This window comes from Netta rufina (genome assembly GCF_964035555.1).
Source record: "Netta rufina genome assembly, chromosome: 12".
NCBI classification, from domain to species: domain Eukaryota; kingdom Metazoa; phylum Chordata; class Aves; order Anseriformes; family Anatidae; genus Netta; species Netta rufina.
This window is the reverse complement of record NC_140135.1, coordinates 14398619-14412414: the sequence shown is the minus strand read 5'-3', so window position 1 is coordinate 14412414 and position 13796 is coordinate 14398619. Positions and strand designations below refer to the sequence as shown.

Genomic DNA, 13796 nt, shown 5'->3' with positions numbered 1-13796 from the left:
CTCTCACTTCCCATGCTTTGGGAAGCCCCTCTGGCCCCAGGGGGACAAGGAGCCTGCAGCGCTTCCCTGCTGTCCCCAGCCCATGCCTGCGTGGAGGGGAAGGGCCCCAGAGAACCTATTTTGAACCTTTAAACAATCAGAAAACTTCGGTACCAGCTTTCCTCAGCCAGAGCTGGTAGTGAAGGCAAAAGTCCCCTTGGCTGGCTTGGCCTTGAGGTTCACCTTGAAGCTGTAATCACCTGGGGGAGAACCACAGCGTGAATAAATGCGGTGCTCGAGCAGGTAAAAGCCTTTTAATCAGTCCCACATTGGTCTCAGTGACACGATGTCATTTCGAAACACTTTGGACTGCAACAAAAAGCTATATCCTTAAAATGGCAGCTAATTAATTTTCCCGTCCTGCTCACTTAATCCTTTTTCCAGCCAAGGAAAGGCAAGTGGGCGTTCACGAAGCAGCGAGGCGGCCAGGAGCCTGGCAGGGCAAGCAGGAACGTCTGTCAGGACACAGCCCCAGGGCGCCTTGGCAGGGGCCCAGGCTTTGCGGTGTCACAGCTTATCAGGCCATTTTCAAGGGAAGGAGGGGAAGAAAGGGTGAAATCTGGATGAACACAGCAGGGGTTTGTCCCAGGCCAGCGGGCCAAGGGAACCCCCAGCCCCCCCACGGGGACCCAGCTCACTTTTCCCTCACGTTTCGGGGCCGGACGGAGCGCCTGGTGCTGGCAGTGCCCTCCCTGCCCTTGCTGCTGCTGCTGCACCAGTTTCCCGGGGATTAGCCGGAGGCACAGCACGCTGCGGGAGGACTTCGCTCCAGCTTTAAAAGAAAAAATTCCCCCTTCCCCCTCCAAGGTTTTTCATCCGCGTGTTTTAGAGAAGCTGAGGGCCAGCCCCACAAGGCCAGCCTGGACATCCTGCAAGGCCCAGGCCAGCATTCTCTGTGCCTCGGGGGGTCCCTGCTGCAGTGCAGGAACTAACGAGTGCCCAGCCAGCCGAAAGTGCTGAGGTGGTGATTTATTCCCTTGTCCTGCGCACGCAAGTGCAGAAAACAGACGCTTGCCTCAAAGAGCGGTTTTGGAGGAGACAGGTCAGCAGACATGCCAAAAATCAGCTCGCAAAACCCCCTCGAGGCTTCCTCGCTTCCCCACAGCAGCCGTGTGGGCTCAGCCGCATTGAGGGCAGCCCTGCAGGAAGGCAGCAGCTCCCTGCGCAGCACAGAGGGCAGGGAGGGGAGAGAAAAAAGGCCACACAACCTCCCCTCCAATGCAAACAGAGCTCATTTCTTCCAGCATACCTGATCAGGAACAGCCTGCAAGGCTTTCTCCTCTCTGCCCTTGCTTCTCACACGCAAGAGGTAACTGCGGAGCTTCGAAGGGCTAAAAATGAGCCTCAACACCACGATGTGCCCAGCAGCCCTGGGACACTCAGCAGGGATCAGCTACCACACAAGTTAAGACAGGAGCACTGAGAAAAACGAGGTGAGTCATTGCAGATGTGGCTACAGAGGCGCAGAGAGGAGGCCGGGTGCCCAGCACCACACACACCCCGCTCGCCAAGCACTGACCCCAGCCCCAAGCTGAGATCGTGCCAAGGGCCTCCCCCAAGATGCAGCCTGGGCTCAGGTTTCTGCCTCCTGAGGAGCTCCCGTTCCGCACATTCGTATCCAAGGATGAACAGGGCAAAGCTTTAAGGGGCATTTTCAACCCCCTACCGGTTTCCTACCGTGACAAGAGCAGTCCCGTGAAGTCAGAGCCTCCTCGGGGCCCTGTTGCATGCACTTCTGGAAGAAGCCATCCCCCAACCTACCCAGCAGCAGTTTCCTTTCACAGCCCGGCCGGGACTCACCAGCTTTACCTCAGGGGAACACTGCCCGTCCCCAGGAAGGAGGCAGCCTGGTTTCCCTCGCCCCATCTCACCCGCTCCGGGGGCAGGCCCCCACCTCCTCTGCCACTAATGACTTCCACACCCGGCCCACTTGTTGGCAGAGGGAAGAGCCCTGAATCTGGGCACGCCAGAGGAATTTAAAACACACTTCTGCGACAGCTGAGAAAGACAAGGTGCAGAGCAGCTCAGGTCAGAAACCAGAACTCCAGTTTGAAGAGGCGGCAGTAACATCCCCAGCACCTATGGGCTTTGGCGACATCTCCACAGCCTCCTCCCGGCCTCTTTTTGAGCTCCCACTGTTCTCCAGCTCCTGAAGCACACGGCCAGCACACAGCAAGGCTGTGGGGAGGAGCCCACCGACAACACGAGCCCAGCAGCCAGCAGGCTGCTTTGTGGTGGGATTTCCAACACCAGAGAAAGTTCAGCGTACAAGACCAAATTAGGGCATGGATTTTATAACCATCTTTGCTAGTGAGACACTGTGTGACTTTGGGTAAGTCCCTCCATCCATCTTTAAAGACACTCTCAGAGGAGTGCCACAACACTAATTAGCAGCCCTACAAGTGCTCGAGATAGTTTGTCCAAAATACCCAACCGCAGATGAATTGGAACAATCCCATTTCCAAATTCTGCAAGCAACTGGGATCCAGGCTGCTCTCAGACCAGCCACTTAAACAACATAATCAAAGCTAAACGTGCCAGCTGTGCGTGAAGGATTTTAATACGCTGCATGGACCAGAAATTAGCCTGAAGAACTAATGTTATTTTTCCATGTCTGGGATGCCACAGTCAAGCAGCTGCATTATAACCATCTGCAATCAGCAAAAAATTTATCGCTTGCTAGTCTTGGGGAGGAACGCTCATTTTATTTCCATCCAACTTACAAAAGCACCCTGGAATCCTGAGGCACCCATTACCAAGAGATCAGGCAGCTACTACGGCAATGAAAACCGCTAGGTCTTCTGCGTTCTGCTGTCAAAACCCAATTATACCGACCGACAAGTTCCTAAGCTTCCCAAGTTGTGCACACAGTAACGGCTCACGCCACCACCACCTCAGGAAACAGTCCGTGCGTTTCCACAAACCCAGCCAAAACCTAGCTCTGGTTGCCTGTCACATACCCAAAGCTCCCCGCGCTCAGCGGGATGGCTCCGAGCTGTCCCTCCCTGCAGAAGACCTGAGCGCAGCCTCGCTTCCTTCTCCGCACAGCTGCGAGATGAAGCAAGAGGGGAAGCTTTCCAAATCCGCCCTTTCCAAAGGACTGCACATCTCTTTGATATGTTCTACGTATTAAATATTTACAAATAAAATATAACATTAAAATATGCACGTACTTTGACAGAGTGACAAGAAACAGGCGGACCACACGGAACAAGCTGTGCCCTTTTAACGACCAAACTGCTTTACAAAACCCTCCTCCCTTCCACTGTCCTGTGAGGCAGTGAGTATTTTACAAGCGGGGCACGCTCCTAGCAGCTGCTCATCACTGGTGAGTGGGGCACCAGTACACAGAACACTGCCAGAGGTGCTCAGCATTTTTGGGGACGTCTCGCAAGTCTGCTTGCATCAGAGGAATGATGGGGATCAAAATGACAGCAAGCATGTATAAACACCAGGGATCCGGCTACTTCCACTGCTGTTGGAGCAGATCCAGGAAATCAAAAATATCCATGAAACTTCCATTGCAAATGTAGACATGAAATTTCCCCAAGCTCTCAGAAAACAGATAAATCTGCAGCGAAAATCTGATTGGGGGTTTCCGTTCCACTGCGCTTCCCAGATCAAACTATTCAACTTCACCATGAATTGTGTATCAGCTTCAATTCAGGTGCAAAAGCTTAGAAAAGGCACCTTCTTTAGTAGCTTTCCAGCTCACGTTGAAGGCTCATACTGTTTCCTTTACATGGTATCACACAGTCCCCGTTCCAGGCAAACCCACATGGCTGTCTACCCAGGGCAGGCATATGCAGCTCTTCTTTTACCACATCTGAAAACATTCTCCACCGAGCTGACCACAAGGCTGTACGAACAGTGCAACTTCTTCCGTGGCATGTTCTTTTTCTGAACTCTGAATAACCGGCTGCTGACGGTACCAGATTTGCACTCCCGGCCTGAGAACTGCCTCACAGGCTTCTTAAGCAAAAGCTCTGAAGTGCAAAACCAGATCAAATGGAAGCAGCTTTCACAGCACGCAAGGCACGCTGCCTGTCCCACTGACTCCACCAGAACCCCCTACCCACGGCTCTCTACTTGGTGGGTAACAACAGAGCTCTTGCAAAACTGCGGTGCTGGTTAGCCACTACTAAGAAACAGTCGCAAGCATTGTCAACACAGAGCGAGAAAAGAAAAACATCACTACTAAAGCCAAGCCAGCAGTCTCCTTTCAAGGATGCAACCATATGCCAAGTTGCAGCTGAATTGGAAACATGGGGAAAATCAGATTCATCCGGTCTCTTTGGTTTAGTCTTCCCTACCTGAAATGCCAGTCTAAAACAGTTAAAAACACTGATCACAAGGTTCAGATTTAATAGTCCAAGTTAACAATTCCTGCAGACCACAAGTTTTTCCTAAATCCCAAAGCATTATCCTTCTCCAATTTCTTCCTTTTCCAGTTAGGGCAGACTTCAGCTCGTTTTTGCAGTCGTGAAAGCAGCAGCTCCTTTTAAATCCAGCGACTACCATCCTTCCTTCAGTTCTCTGCCAACCATCGCTTCTGCCAGATCATTTCTGAGGTGTCTTTGGCCTTGTTTTCAGCTTACTGAGGTTGCAATATCTTCAAGAGGAGTGCTGCATTTGCTAAAGGTGTGGTATTGCCATGCTGGCTGGTACGAAGCAGTATAGTTCAGCTTTACAGTTTGCTTCCGTTACCCAATCCATATCTAGTCTTATTTTTCTATCTAAAGTTTCCTAATAGGTATCAAAGAACAGACAAAACCAAATGCAGCACCCTACCTCACTGCAATTACAGCCAGTTTAGAGGCAAGACCTTGAGAAAATTACCAGGGGGGAAAAAAAAAAAAATCTTTTCCACCCCTTGCAGGAGCAGACACAGGAAGAGAAAAGAAGATAGGAAATTGCTCGGCAACTGCAAACACAAACAGCAGAGTTACAGCCCCCCTGGCATTTATTTTGGAAGATGACAATCATTTTCTGATGCTGGCTAGGCAAAAATACACTCCTGCACATCATAAACGTACAGCACGTGAATTAGGAACAGCAGCACCTAACAGAGATCTTCCAACCGACTGGACCCTAGGAGCTACAAGGCTATGGGCTCACTTTAGGAAAGAGGAAAACTCCTTCAGTTTACAAGAGAAAACTAAAGATAATAAGCACTGAGGATGCCCAGTTAGAGTCAAAAGAGACAGAAAAAGCAGAATACACACTGCTATCTGGACAGTTTAACTGTGCTGTATTATTTTAACTTTGCATAAGGGCTCAAAAAAATTTCAGTTTGAGCAAAACACATACAGCATCCCATATTCCATCTACACGTACATATGTATTTGCCAGTCTGTGCCATTCCCTGACCCTGTGCAGAAACACTCCTGGTGCTCAGACTGCTCTGTCTTACAAACACGCTCTCAGTAATGCAGCTCTTGCTTCATGGGTCATGGTCTCCACCCACAAGAGGAAAGGCCTGACAGCAGGATAACACCTAGTGAACTGTGCCATTCAAAACTTGTGGCTGTACCTTTTCCAATGCATTTGCTACCCACACCAAGCACGGCCACTTGTCTTACAAAGAATTGTATCTGTTAATATTCTCCTTAACACAGGCACGAAGCATCCATTGGCTTTCTAATCAAGCAACGTTCCTTCTATGCTCCATTTGGGATGCAGGACTACATGCACTCAGATTTATTCCACTCATTTTTCTTCATCTTTTCATTGGCAGTCTGCAAAGATGTCTTGCTTTCTTCCCACGAAGACTCACATCCAGTTCAGTGTAAGGCATCTTTTCCCTCCGCTGTTCTAATCCAAATTCAATTTATCCAGATAAAACAATAGTGAGGTAAGAGAGAACTGAGTTGAACAGATTGTTTTGCAGTTCCTGTTCATTTTCTGATGTATAAGCTTCCAAACAAGTGAATAAAAGTCCCCATCTTCCTGTAGCTAATTTAGCAGACAGCTGTACTACGTCAGATGAGTAGGTTTAGATACTAACAAGGTCACAGCCCCTGCTCAGGCACACCATGATCAAGTGAGTGCCTCTGGAATCAGGAAAGAAACTTAAGTAAGAATCAACTGGAAGAAAGCTGTCTCCTCTTACCACCACCTATTTAAAAAATAGTGTATTACAGGCAATTCTATGCACATAACCTGGCATTTCAAAACCACGTACACACAGTATACCTGACCTACTGTAAATAAATTCCCTCTTACAAGTCCACCATTAGGCAAGAGAGGTGTATTGTGGTGACATACAGCTGCCGTGTAATGATCCTGACGGGATGAATCGTCCTTTGTATCACTGTATTCCAAGGGATTACTGTGTTTTTAAGTATGTTCAGCTGTACAGATGAGTACATTACTGCTAAGAGAAGAGTTCAGAAATGTTTATAACAACTTCTTTCCGTGTGTCACTTTTTCACTTAACATCATAACAAAGATATGCTGCTTTTGGATTTTATTTCCTTCTTGAATCTCACTGGTGTAATTCCAATGGTCAAACTACCTCTTCCAGAAAGACAAGGCCACTGCTTCACAGGAGAAGGAAAAGACATCTCACAGGCTGGCTAGTACTAAAAATACTAATAGGAACAGAAGTTCAGGCCATCAACTTAAATCTGTTTTCCTGCCTCTTCTGCTGGCTGGTCAAGTGGAATCCTTAGGATATTCGCAGTACTTTGTAAAGAGCTTGTTAACACGAGCACAACTTCAACCTGTCTTTTAAAACAAAGCTGTTAAAGGAACAGGAGGATGTTTTTAAATGATAACAACTGAAAATAAAATTATCTGAAGAGCCACTTACTACTGGCATATTACTGTTTAAAAAGAAAAAAATTAATTACGTGCAGGTGCTTCAGTCTTCGTTGCATGTTCTGTGATACACAACATTACCTTTGAACAAAAGAGTAAGAGGAACGGAGGAGAGGATATTAACTCAGGTAACCAAGGATTTGGTAAGCTGGAACTTGGTGCCTTTAATACTTTCGCCTTGGAGCAAAAATGTACACCCTGCACAGGCTGAGCTGACTGATGAGGCAGGTGCTCCAGGGTGCATGCTACTAGGAGGTAAGTACAAACATATTCTGCAGCTATTACCATAAGTGGAGTTTGAGGGTATGCAGACTGGTTTCACAAAAAATATTAGCGGTCTGTTGGTACCAGACAATTCGAGGACTTCAACGCTGCCCGCTACAGACTCCTCAGATTAGCACTTATTAAAAATTAATAAAATGGTTTATTTTATATATACATATGTTCCAAAAAATTTATACAGTTAAAATATCAAATTAGTGATCTGGTAACAATACTGTTCAAAATAATCTCTTTTGTATGAACATTAAAATACACGTTTTTAAAAGCGTTTCCTTTTAGTGCTTCCAAAGCACAGCGTGTGCCAAGGCCACCTGAAGAATCTCCGTCCTCCTCACAGGATGAAAGAGAACTGAAGTCGGGGACCTGGGAAGCCTCAGGTGCACTTTCATAATGTCTGTAGACAAAACAGAAGAGAGTCTGAGGTAGATTGTTTAGTGACCATCAGGTGGTAACAGTCACAGGGCTGTCTTTAGCTTTCATTAACACAATAGCAGTTTCTTTACTCTCAATCTACACTGAATCTCAAGTTTAAAGGCATGGCTAGCAGTTCTCGGGAACAAGACCCTTGTCTCTGTGGTGGCAACATGCAATATTACCAGTGCAGGTGTTTCTGGGAGGTTTTATTTGGGGGGGAACACACGGGATCTCTCCACGATGCAGACAGTGTGTGCATTTGACAGTGCCCCATTTTAGTGCAATCTGCTGCCTATAGCACGTAAAATGTCTAATGACAGTGTTCAAATGAGTAAATTCTCATCACCTGCAGGAGGGGCAGCAATGGTTATTTTCTTCAGCCTGTTGAGCAAATAGCACCCTCCACAGGAAAAAAGCCACACCTTTCATAGCAAATCCTTAAGGTTATAGCCCAGCTTCTGCCGATAGAGGTTCGTAAAGTTAAAGCTCCACTGCTTCTTCTCAGACTCTGACAGTAAAATCACTTGACTGCCAAGATGGTGAGGGCAACAGCTACATCCTCTTCCACTCTTCTGTGGCACAGCAAACTCATTCCTGGTCCGTATTCCTCTGGCTGGTACACTATTATCTACTGTTGACATGATTAACTCTGTTGGGTAGGCTGTTGAACTCTAGTTCCTCTAGTATTCTCTCTAAGTGTTGTATTAAGACACGTTTTTTAAACCTAGGGAAGAGAAGGGAAGTAATTTCATTTTTTCTTCCAAAAATAACAGTTAAATAACTCAGTATTATTTTGCCATGACAAACAGTATTACCAGAGGCTCTCTGTTTCCAGCATGGAAGAGCTTCCTTCATTTCTGACATCAGAATGGCAAATTTAATTTGATAGAGCCATCTTTCCCCAACCCAGGCAAATTCTGGCTCTTTCTTCCATAACCACCCATCTTTCTAATTCACATTTCAACTCTAGGTAACGACCATTTACTCCAGAAAATACAATGGCAGTTTGACCACTAGAACTGTAATAATTTAAGTATGTCAAAACAACGTATTTGTTTTGGAAAAGATTAAGATTTACTATCATGAACAAAGTTAGCATTTAACTCTGAATCACTTATTTCTATACAAACCTTGCTGCTTCCTTTATAGCAAATTCAATGAAATACTTCTGAATTTCCATAGGTCCTTGTACCTCCTCAAGAAGAGAGAAGATTTTTTCATAATCTTGAAGAAAAAATCCAAACAGATATTAGAAACAGATCTTGCAAATGCATTTTCAATAAATCTTAACAAAGGAAAAATAACAAAACCTAGAGTTTCCCATTTCTGTATACAGTAATGCACGTAAGACAAGAAAAAAGCCAGCATACCAATAATTTGAAGTGATATTGATTAGCTGGTATTCAAATGCAGCACTGAAGGATTTTGTTCTCTTAAAAGAGCAGTATCTAGAAACACCTGCCCTAGAAAATGCAGTCTAGGTTTAATCAGCAGAGAAGCCTTGTACCTCCACAAACACACTGCCATGATTAGCAGTTAATACAAACAAAGGGATACCATGCCATGTTTCAACCTAGAGCTGTCATTTCTGAAAGCAGAGGTTTAAGATAATTACTCTTTGTAAGATGATTAATCTATGTGGAGCATGAGCACAATTAATATGATTGTCTTGTATAAAGTTAAAAAAAAAAAAAAAAAGTAGTGCAAAAGAAGAAACTGGACACATTAGATCTGAAACTGGTATTTTTTCATTGATTTCTGTATTTTCTTATCTGAACCAACTATGAAAACATGAATGGCACTGTGACTAAGCCTGCTTAAGAGTGCTGCAGTAAGTACAGTAAGGATATGAAGTCGGACTGTGAATACATGTATTTACTTGCTTGTTCTTCCACTACTCATACACAAGTAATCAAAAATCATTCAAAATCTGCAGTTTTATTTTCAAAATAGATCCTCATTTCAAGAACAGTCTTCTATATCCCTAGCCTATTTTTAATATACTAATAAAGAACTTACTTCTTCCAGGTTTGCGAACCTCTTTCATCACTCTAATTTTGATATCAGCATTGCTTCCCTCCAACATCGTAGGTGTTATTTTAAATGAATTTGGCACGGATTCAGAAGTAGACTCCATCACCCGTTTTTGGTCATCTCCGGCCACACTGTAATTTAGAGGCCCTCGAACAAGTGCATTGGTACCAGGTTTATGATCCAAGCCATCTTCATTTAAGCAATTGAACTCATCAGGTAGGGAGTCTAAGTCATTGGGTAACATTTCATCTTCTCCCATAACAGCTGGAACTGAAGAAGCCATTTGCACAGACAAGCCATCAATTTGCTTTTCCAGCAACTGACAATTTTCTGCTTTCTTCTCTCCATTACCATCTTGGACAATACTGTTACCAGTGTCTGAAAATGAAGAAGATGTATCTTAGTAGTGCATAACGGTAGTGTCAAAAACACAGAAGGGAATTATTCTGCATCCGTTCTTGTTTAAAGCACTGTGTAGAGAGTTACTCAGCACTGTCAGATCACTTCAGTAGTTTTATTCACCCTTTGATACAACCAAAGGAATACCTCCTTTTGGACTGCTACTGTTTCATATGACTGTTGTGAAGTTATTTTCTGTATTCCCATTTCAGTGTTATGACTTCCAAGTAAACTAAAGTTTCCCCTCCTTCCCCCAGTTTTTCCCCAAATTTTTCTTTTGACTCTGCTGCAACAGGTGGGTAACTTTTTTTTTTTTTTTTTTTTTTTTTTTTTTTTTTACACTTTCCTTCCCACTTCTCCCTTCCCCACTATAGAACACACAGGTGAGAACTAAAAGCTGAAATGAAATCCTTGCTACCTCCAAACCATCGTGGTGAAAGGTTTCAGCACTTTTTAAAAACAGTTCAAAATTACTGCTCATTCAGGACTTCGTTAGCTATAGCACCAGCCTGTTTGCCTAAGCCGACCAAAGAAATTCAGTCCTAATTAACTCTAAAACTTATGTGTCCTTTTGAATTAATACAGAAAGCACAGAGACCTTTTATTTTTTGCACACATTTCCACTTATGACCACACAAGCTCCTGTACTACAACAACTCCAACATACCTTTGTTTGTTGGCATGCCTTTGAGGTTCAGATATGATGGAGATCCAGCAGCACAGGGTGGCCCTTTCCCACCAACATGGTTTGTCACAACAGGTGGTGACTGTGGCCGTCGCAATAGCGGTGACATGCTGCGCCTTCTCTTTAGTGATGCTGGAGTGTTGGGCTCTCCAGGACGCTTGATCTTATTCTGAGGCCCAGCAACAAATTCATCTGCTTCATCTATCATCATACCCTGAAAAGACATTTTTTTTAAGTAAAAAATAATTACTTCATCAATCCACTACTAGAGTAATTACCTCTGTGTTACAATTCAGTTAGTTTTCAAATAATGATACAGCAGACAGCAAGACTTCTCCTACCTTCTTATCCTGTTTGAATGGATTGCCAAATGTATGAAGCCTTTTTGGTTGATCTGGATCAATCTCCCGAAGGGGTGAAGGCATCATTTTCAAGTACTCCTGATAATTTCCCATTTGAGCAACAGGAACGCTGTGAAGGCAGTCTGCAGCAGAACAAGGTATCTAAATTTAGTCTACCTTAAAACTAAGGAAATACAAGCCTCATATGCTTCCATTTCAAGCGTTAGCATTTCAAAACTAGAAATCACTATTTCTTCCCTCTACAAAGGAAAAGCAAAAGGCAAATAAAAGCCCTCTTTGCTTTCACCATCACTATAAAAATATGTACTGCATCCTGTTGTACAGGAAAGCTCACCCATTAAATTTATTTTTTAAATTCCAAGCATGTTTTGTGACAGAAGACAGAAGTTTCATTCTTTTCCTTTAGAATCTAGGAAAGGACAACTGACCCAACAAAGGATGCAAAGTCTACTTCCTCTCCCACACCGAGGACAGAAACACTACTTAGGTGAATTAAGTAGCTGTACCAGACTGTTAATAAATAATTGTGGCAATTTACCTTCATCCTGCCCCACGATATGCCTGTGTGTTTTCAGAAGATTGGTTCTCATTCTAGTTAGCTGATCTAGAAGACTGCGACGAGGAATATCATATGCATTTCTGAATGCCTGTGGCTTCAAATCCTAATTTTATAATAAAACAAGTAACTTTCAGTTAACCCATGAGTTCTCATGCACGAAGAAATTGCTCTATGAACTGTAATAACGTTAACTGCTAAAAAAATATTCTGAAACAACTTCATATCTTCCTAATTGGTACAGGAGACTCAACCCTTTTTAACAAGATTTAATTCAGCATTATCTCTTTCAGCTTTATTAAAACTAACCAGGTTAATTCCTGGACTAACAATTTTAGCTGTCTTTTGCAGAGGTTGTCACTTTCATCACAGTTGTCTTTGACTACTACTGTGGGATTTTCAAACTGTCCCAAAAACATGTGCAAAAAATTGCATTTGCTCCTCTCACTACTTATGTCTATGGCACATTCTTCACAATTCAGCAAAAAGTACTTACTTCCTTCTTCTATGTTAAGTCCATAAAAGTTACCCATTTAAAACAGATCAGCTGTTTAATCATGCAAGATCTCTATCATGTTTACCTTGTTTAAGAGTCCTATGTGGAAGCCAGCAAATTCTTTAACATTCATTTCCGCCAGTCTCAGTGGAGATTCCCCAGTGATCCCTTGCAGCAGTTGCTTAAAATCCCTACTGTGTACCAAGGAGAGGCCACTGGAGTGATTTTTCACTTTTATTCCAATTTCTTGTGGAACTTTCTTACCCACTGAACCTATTATTCGTTCCGACTCTATTTTTGTCTAAAATGGAATCACATCGTGAGTTAAAGAATCAGCATGCATTGCAGATTTCCAGTATAAAACACATAGTACATGAACAGAATAAAACTACAATTTAGTTCCCAACCACTCAACTACCTGCCCAGGGATATACTGGATATAAAGTAGAATAAAATTCTTGTGCTTGCATACAGAAAAAATATTTAGCCAGTGTATCTAAATTTATATGCCAGTAGGTGGTCTGTGAACATCCCTGATTTTGCTGCAAGTCTGTGACTTTATATGCTCCTGAAAAATCATCTTTAAAAGGAAAGAAATAATGAAAAGGGTGATACCTTAGGTTACTGTCAAGCTACACCTAAAACCGTATTCAAATACAGTAACATCAGATTTCATTTTGGAAACAATCTATGTGCTCAGGTTTGCAACAAGATGAACAGTAGTAGAACCTGCATGTAATTTGCTTCATCAGTAAGTTTCTAAAAAGATGTTACTTCTCTAATTAACACAGGTTTCTTATTAATAGCTACAGATAATTCTACTGTATTAAGCTTTAAGTGAATTCAAAGCAAGATTTTTTTTAAACCACTTGCAATACCTCAGAAACACCAGTGATTGCAACCCACTTCCCCCACATCTCATCCTCTACAGGATTTGCTTTATTATCTGCGGGAAACTCTGAATTTAAGGACAGCAGGAGCACTACATAATTCTGGCACTGCTTGCCCCTGCATAGGAGCCTATAATGCATGCAACACATTTAAGCTCTTTCACAGGTTGAGAAAGTCTGTGAAAACCACAGTAGCCATATCAAGCCATTCCAACTCCATATTGCAGATAATAGAATTTGCATGTCATTACTGAAATACCACAGGAAGCTTTATATCTAATAGATGCTCAGTCATTCTGAAGCTTTTGGAACGTAGTTTGTGCATTCTTTAAGGAGGAGGATCTTTTCTTTGTCATTTCTAAAGGCTGCACTGCTTTGCTGCTGACTTCTAGATAGTGAAATACTGTTATAGGAACTGTTCATGCTAAGGAGGCACGGCTTTCAGAGTTACACCTGAAAGGGCATTCTTGACAAAGACAAAAAGACATGCAAGACTATTTCCCACCAGGTCACACAACACACATAATGGATTTGACCTGAAGGAAACAGGAAGCTCAGATATAAACCATGAATTATGATCTTATTCCCCATGGCCAGGAATGTATACGTTTTGGAATGTACACACTGCCAAGGCATCCGTGGAAATAAATACAAAACTGAGAGCAAGCCTCTGACTTCGGCTGTGATGAATAATAGCAAGAGCAGTCATAAATCCAATTAGTGATAATCTTTGCAATTTAAAGGTCTAGCAGACACTTAAAATGTAGCTAAAGTTCTCCTCACTCCCCTCCACCACTTACAGAAGGCACAATCACTG

General features: G+C 43.4%; 1 protein-coding gene across 4 annotated transcripts in view; it reads right to left on the bottom strand.

Annotated features, from left to right (window-relative positions):
- Positions 1–7289: 7289 nt before the first annotated feature.
- Positions 7290–13796, bottom strand: part of LOC311214015 (integrator complex subunit 6-like) — a 37332-nt gene continuing 30825 nt past the window's right edge. For 2 of the 4 annotated variants that reach the window (XM_084294386.1, XM_084294387.1), the window contains 7 exons: positions 12175–12390; positions 11576–11699; positions 11017–11159; positions 10658–10889; positions 9577–9969; positions 8688–8781; positions 7290–8281 (listed from right to left, as the gene is read on the bottom strand). In XM_084294386.1, the coding sequence (XP_084150512.1) occupies positions 8182–8281; positions 8688–8781; positions 9577–9969; positions 10658–10889; positions 11017–11159; positions 11576–11699; positions 12175–12390 (1302 nt within the window). In that variant the 3' untranslated portion in view covers positions 7290–8181. The remainder of the gene's footprint in view (positions 8282–8687; positions 8782–9576; positions 9970–10657; positions 10890–11016; positions 11160–11575; positions 11700–12174; positions 12391–13796) is intronic. The other 2 variants (XR_014618815.1, XR_014618816.1) reach the window with 2 other exon arrangements.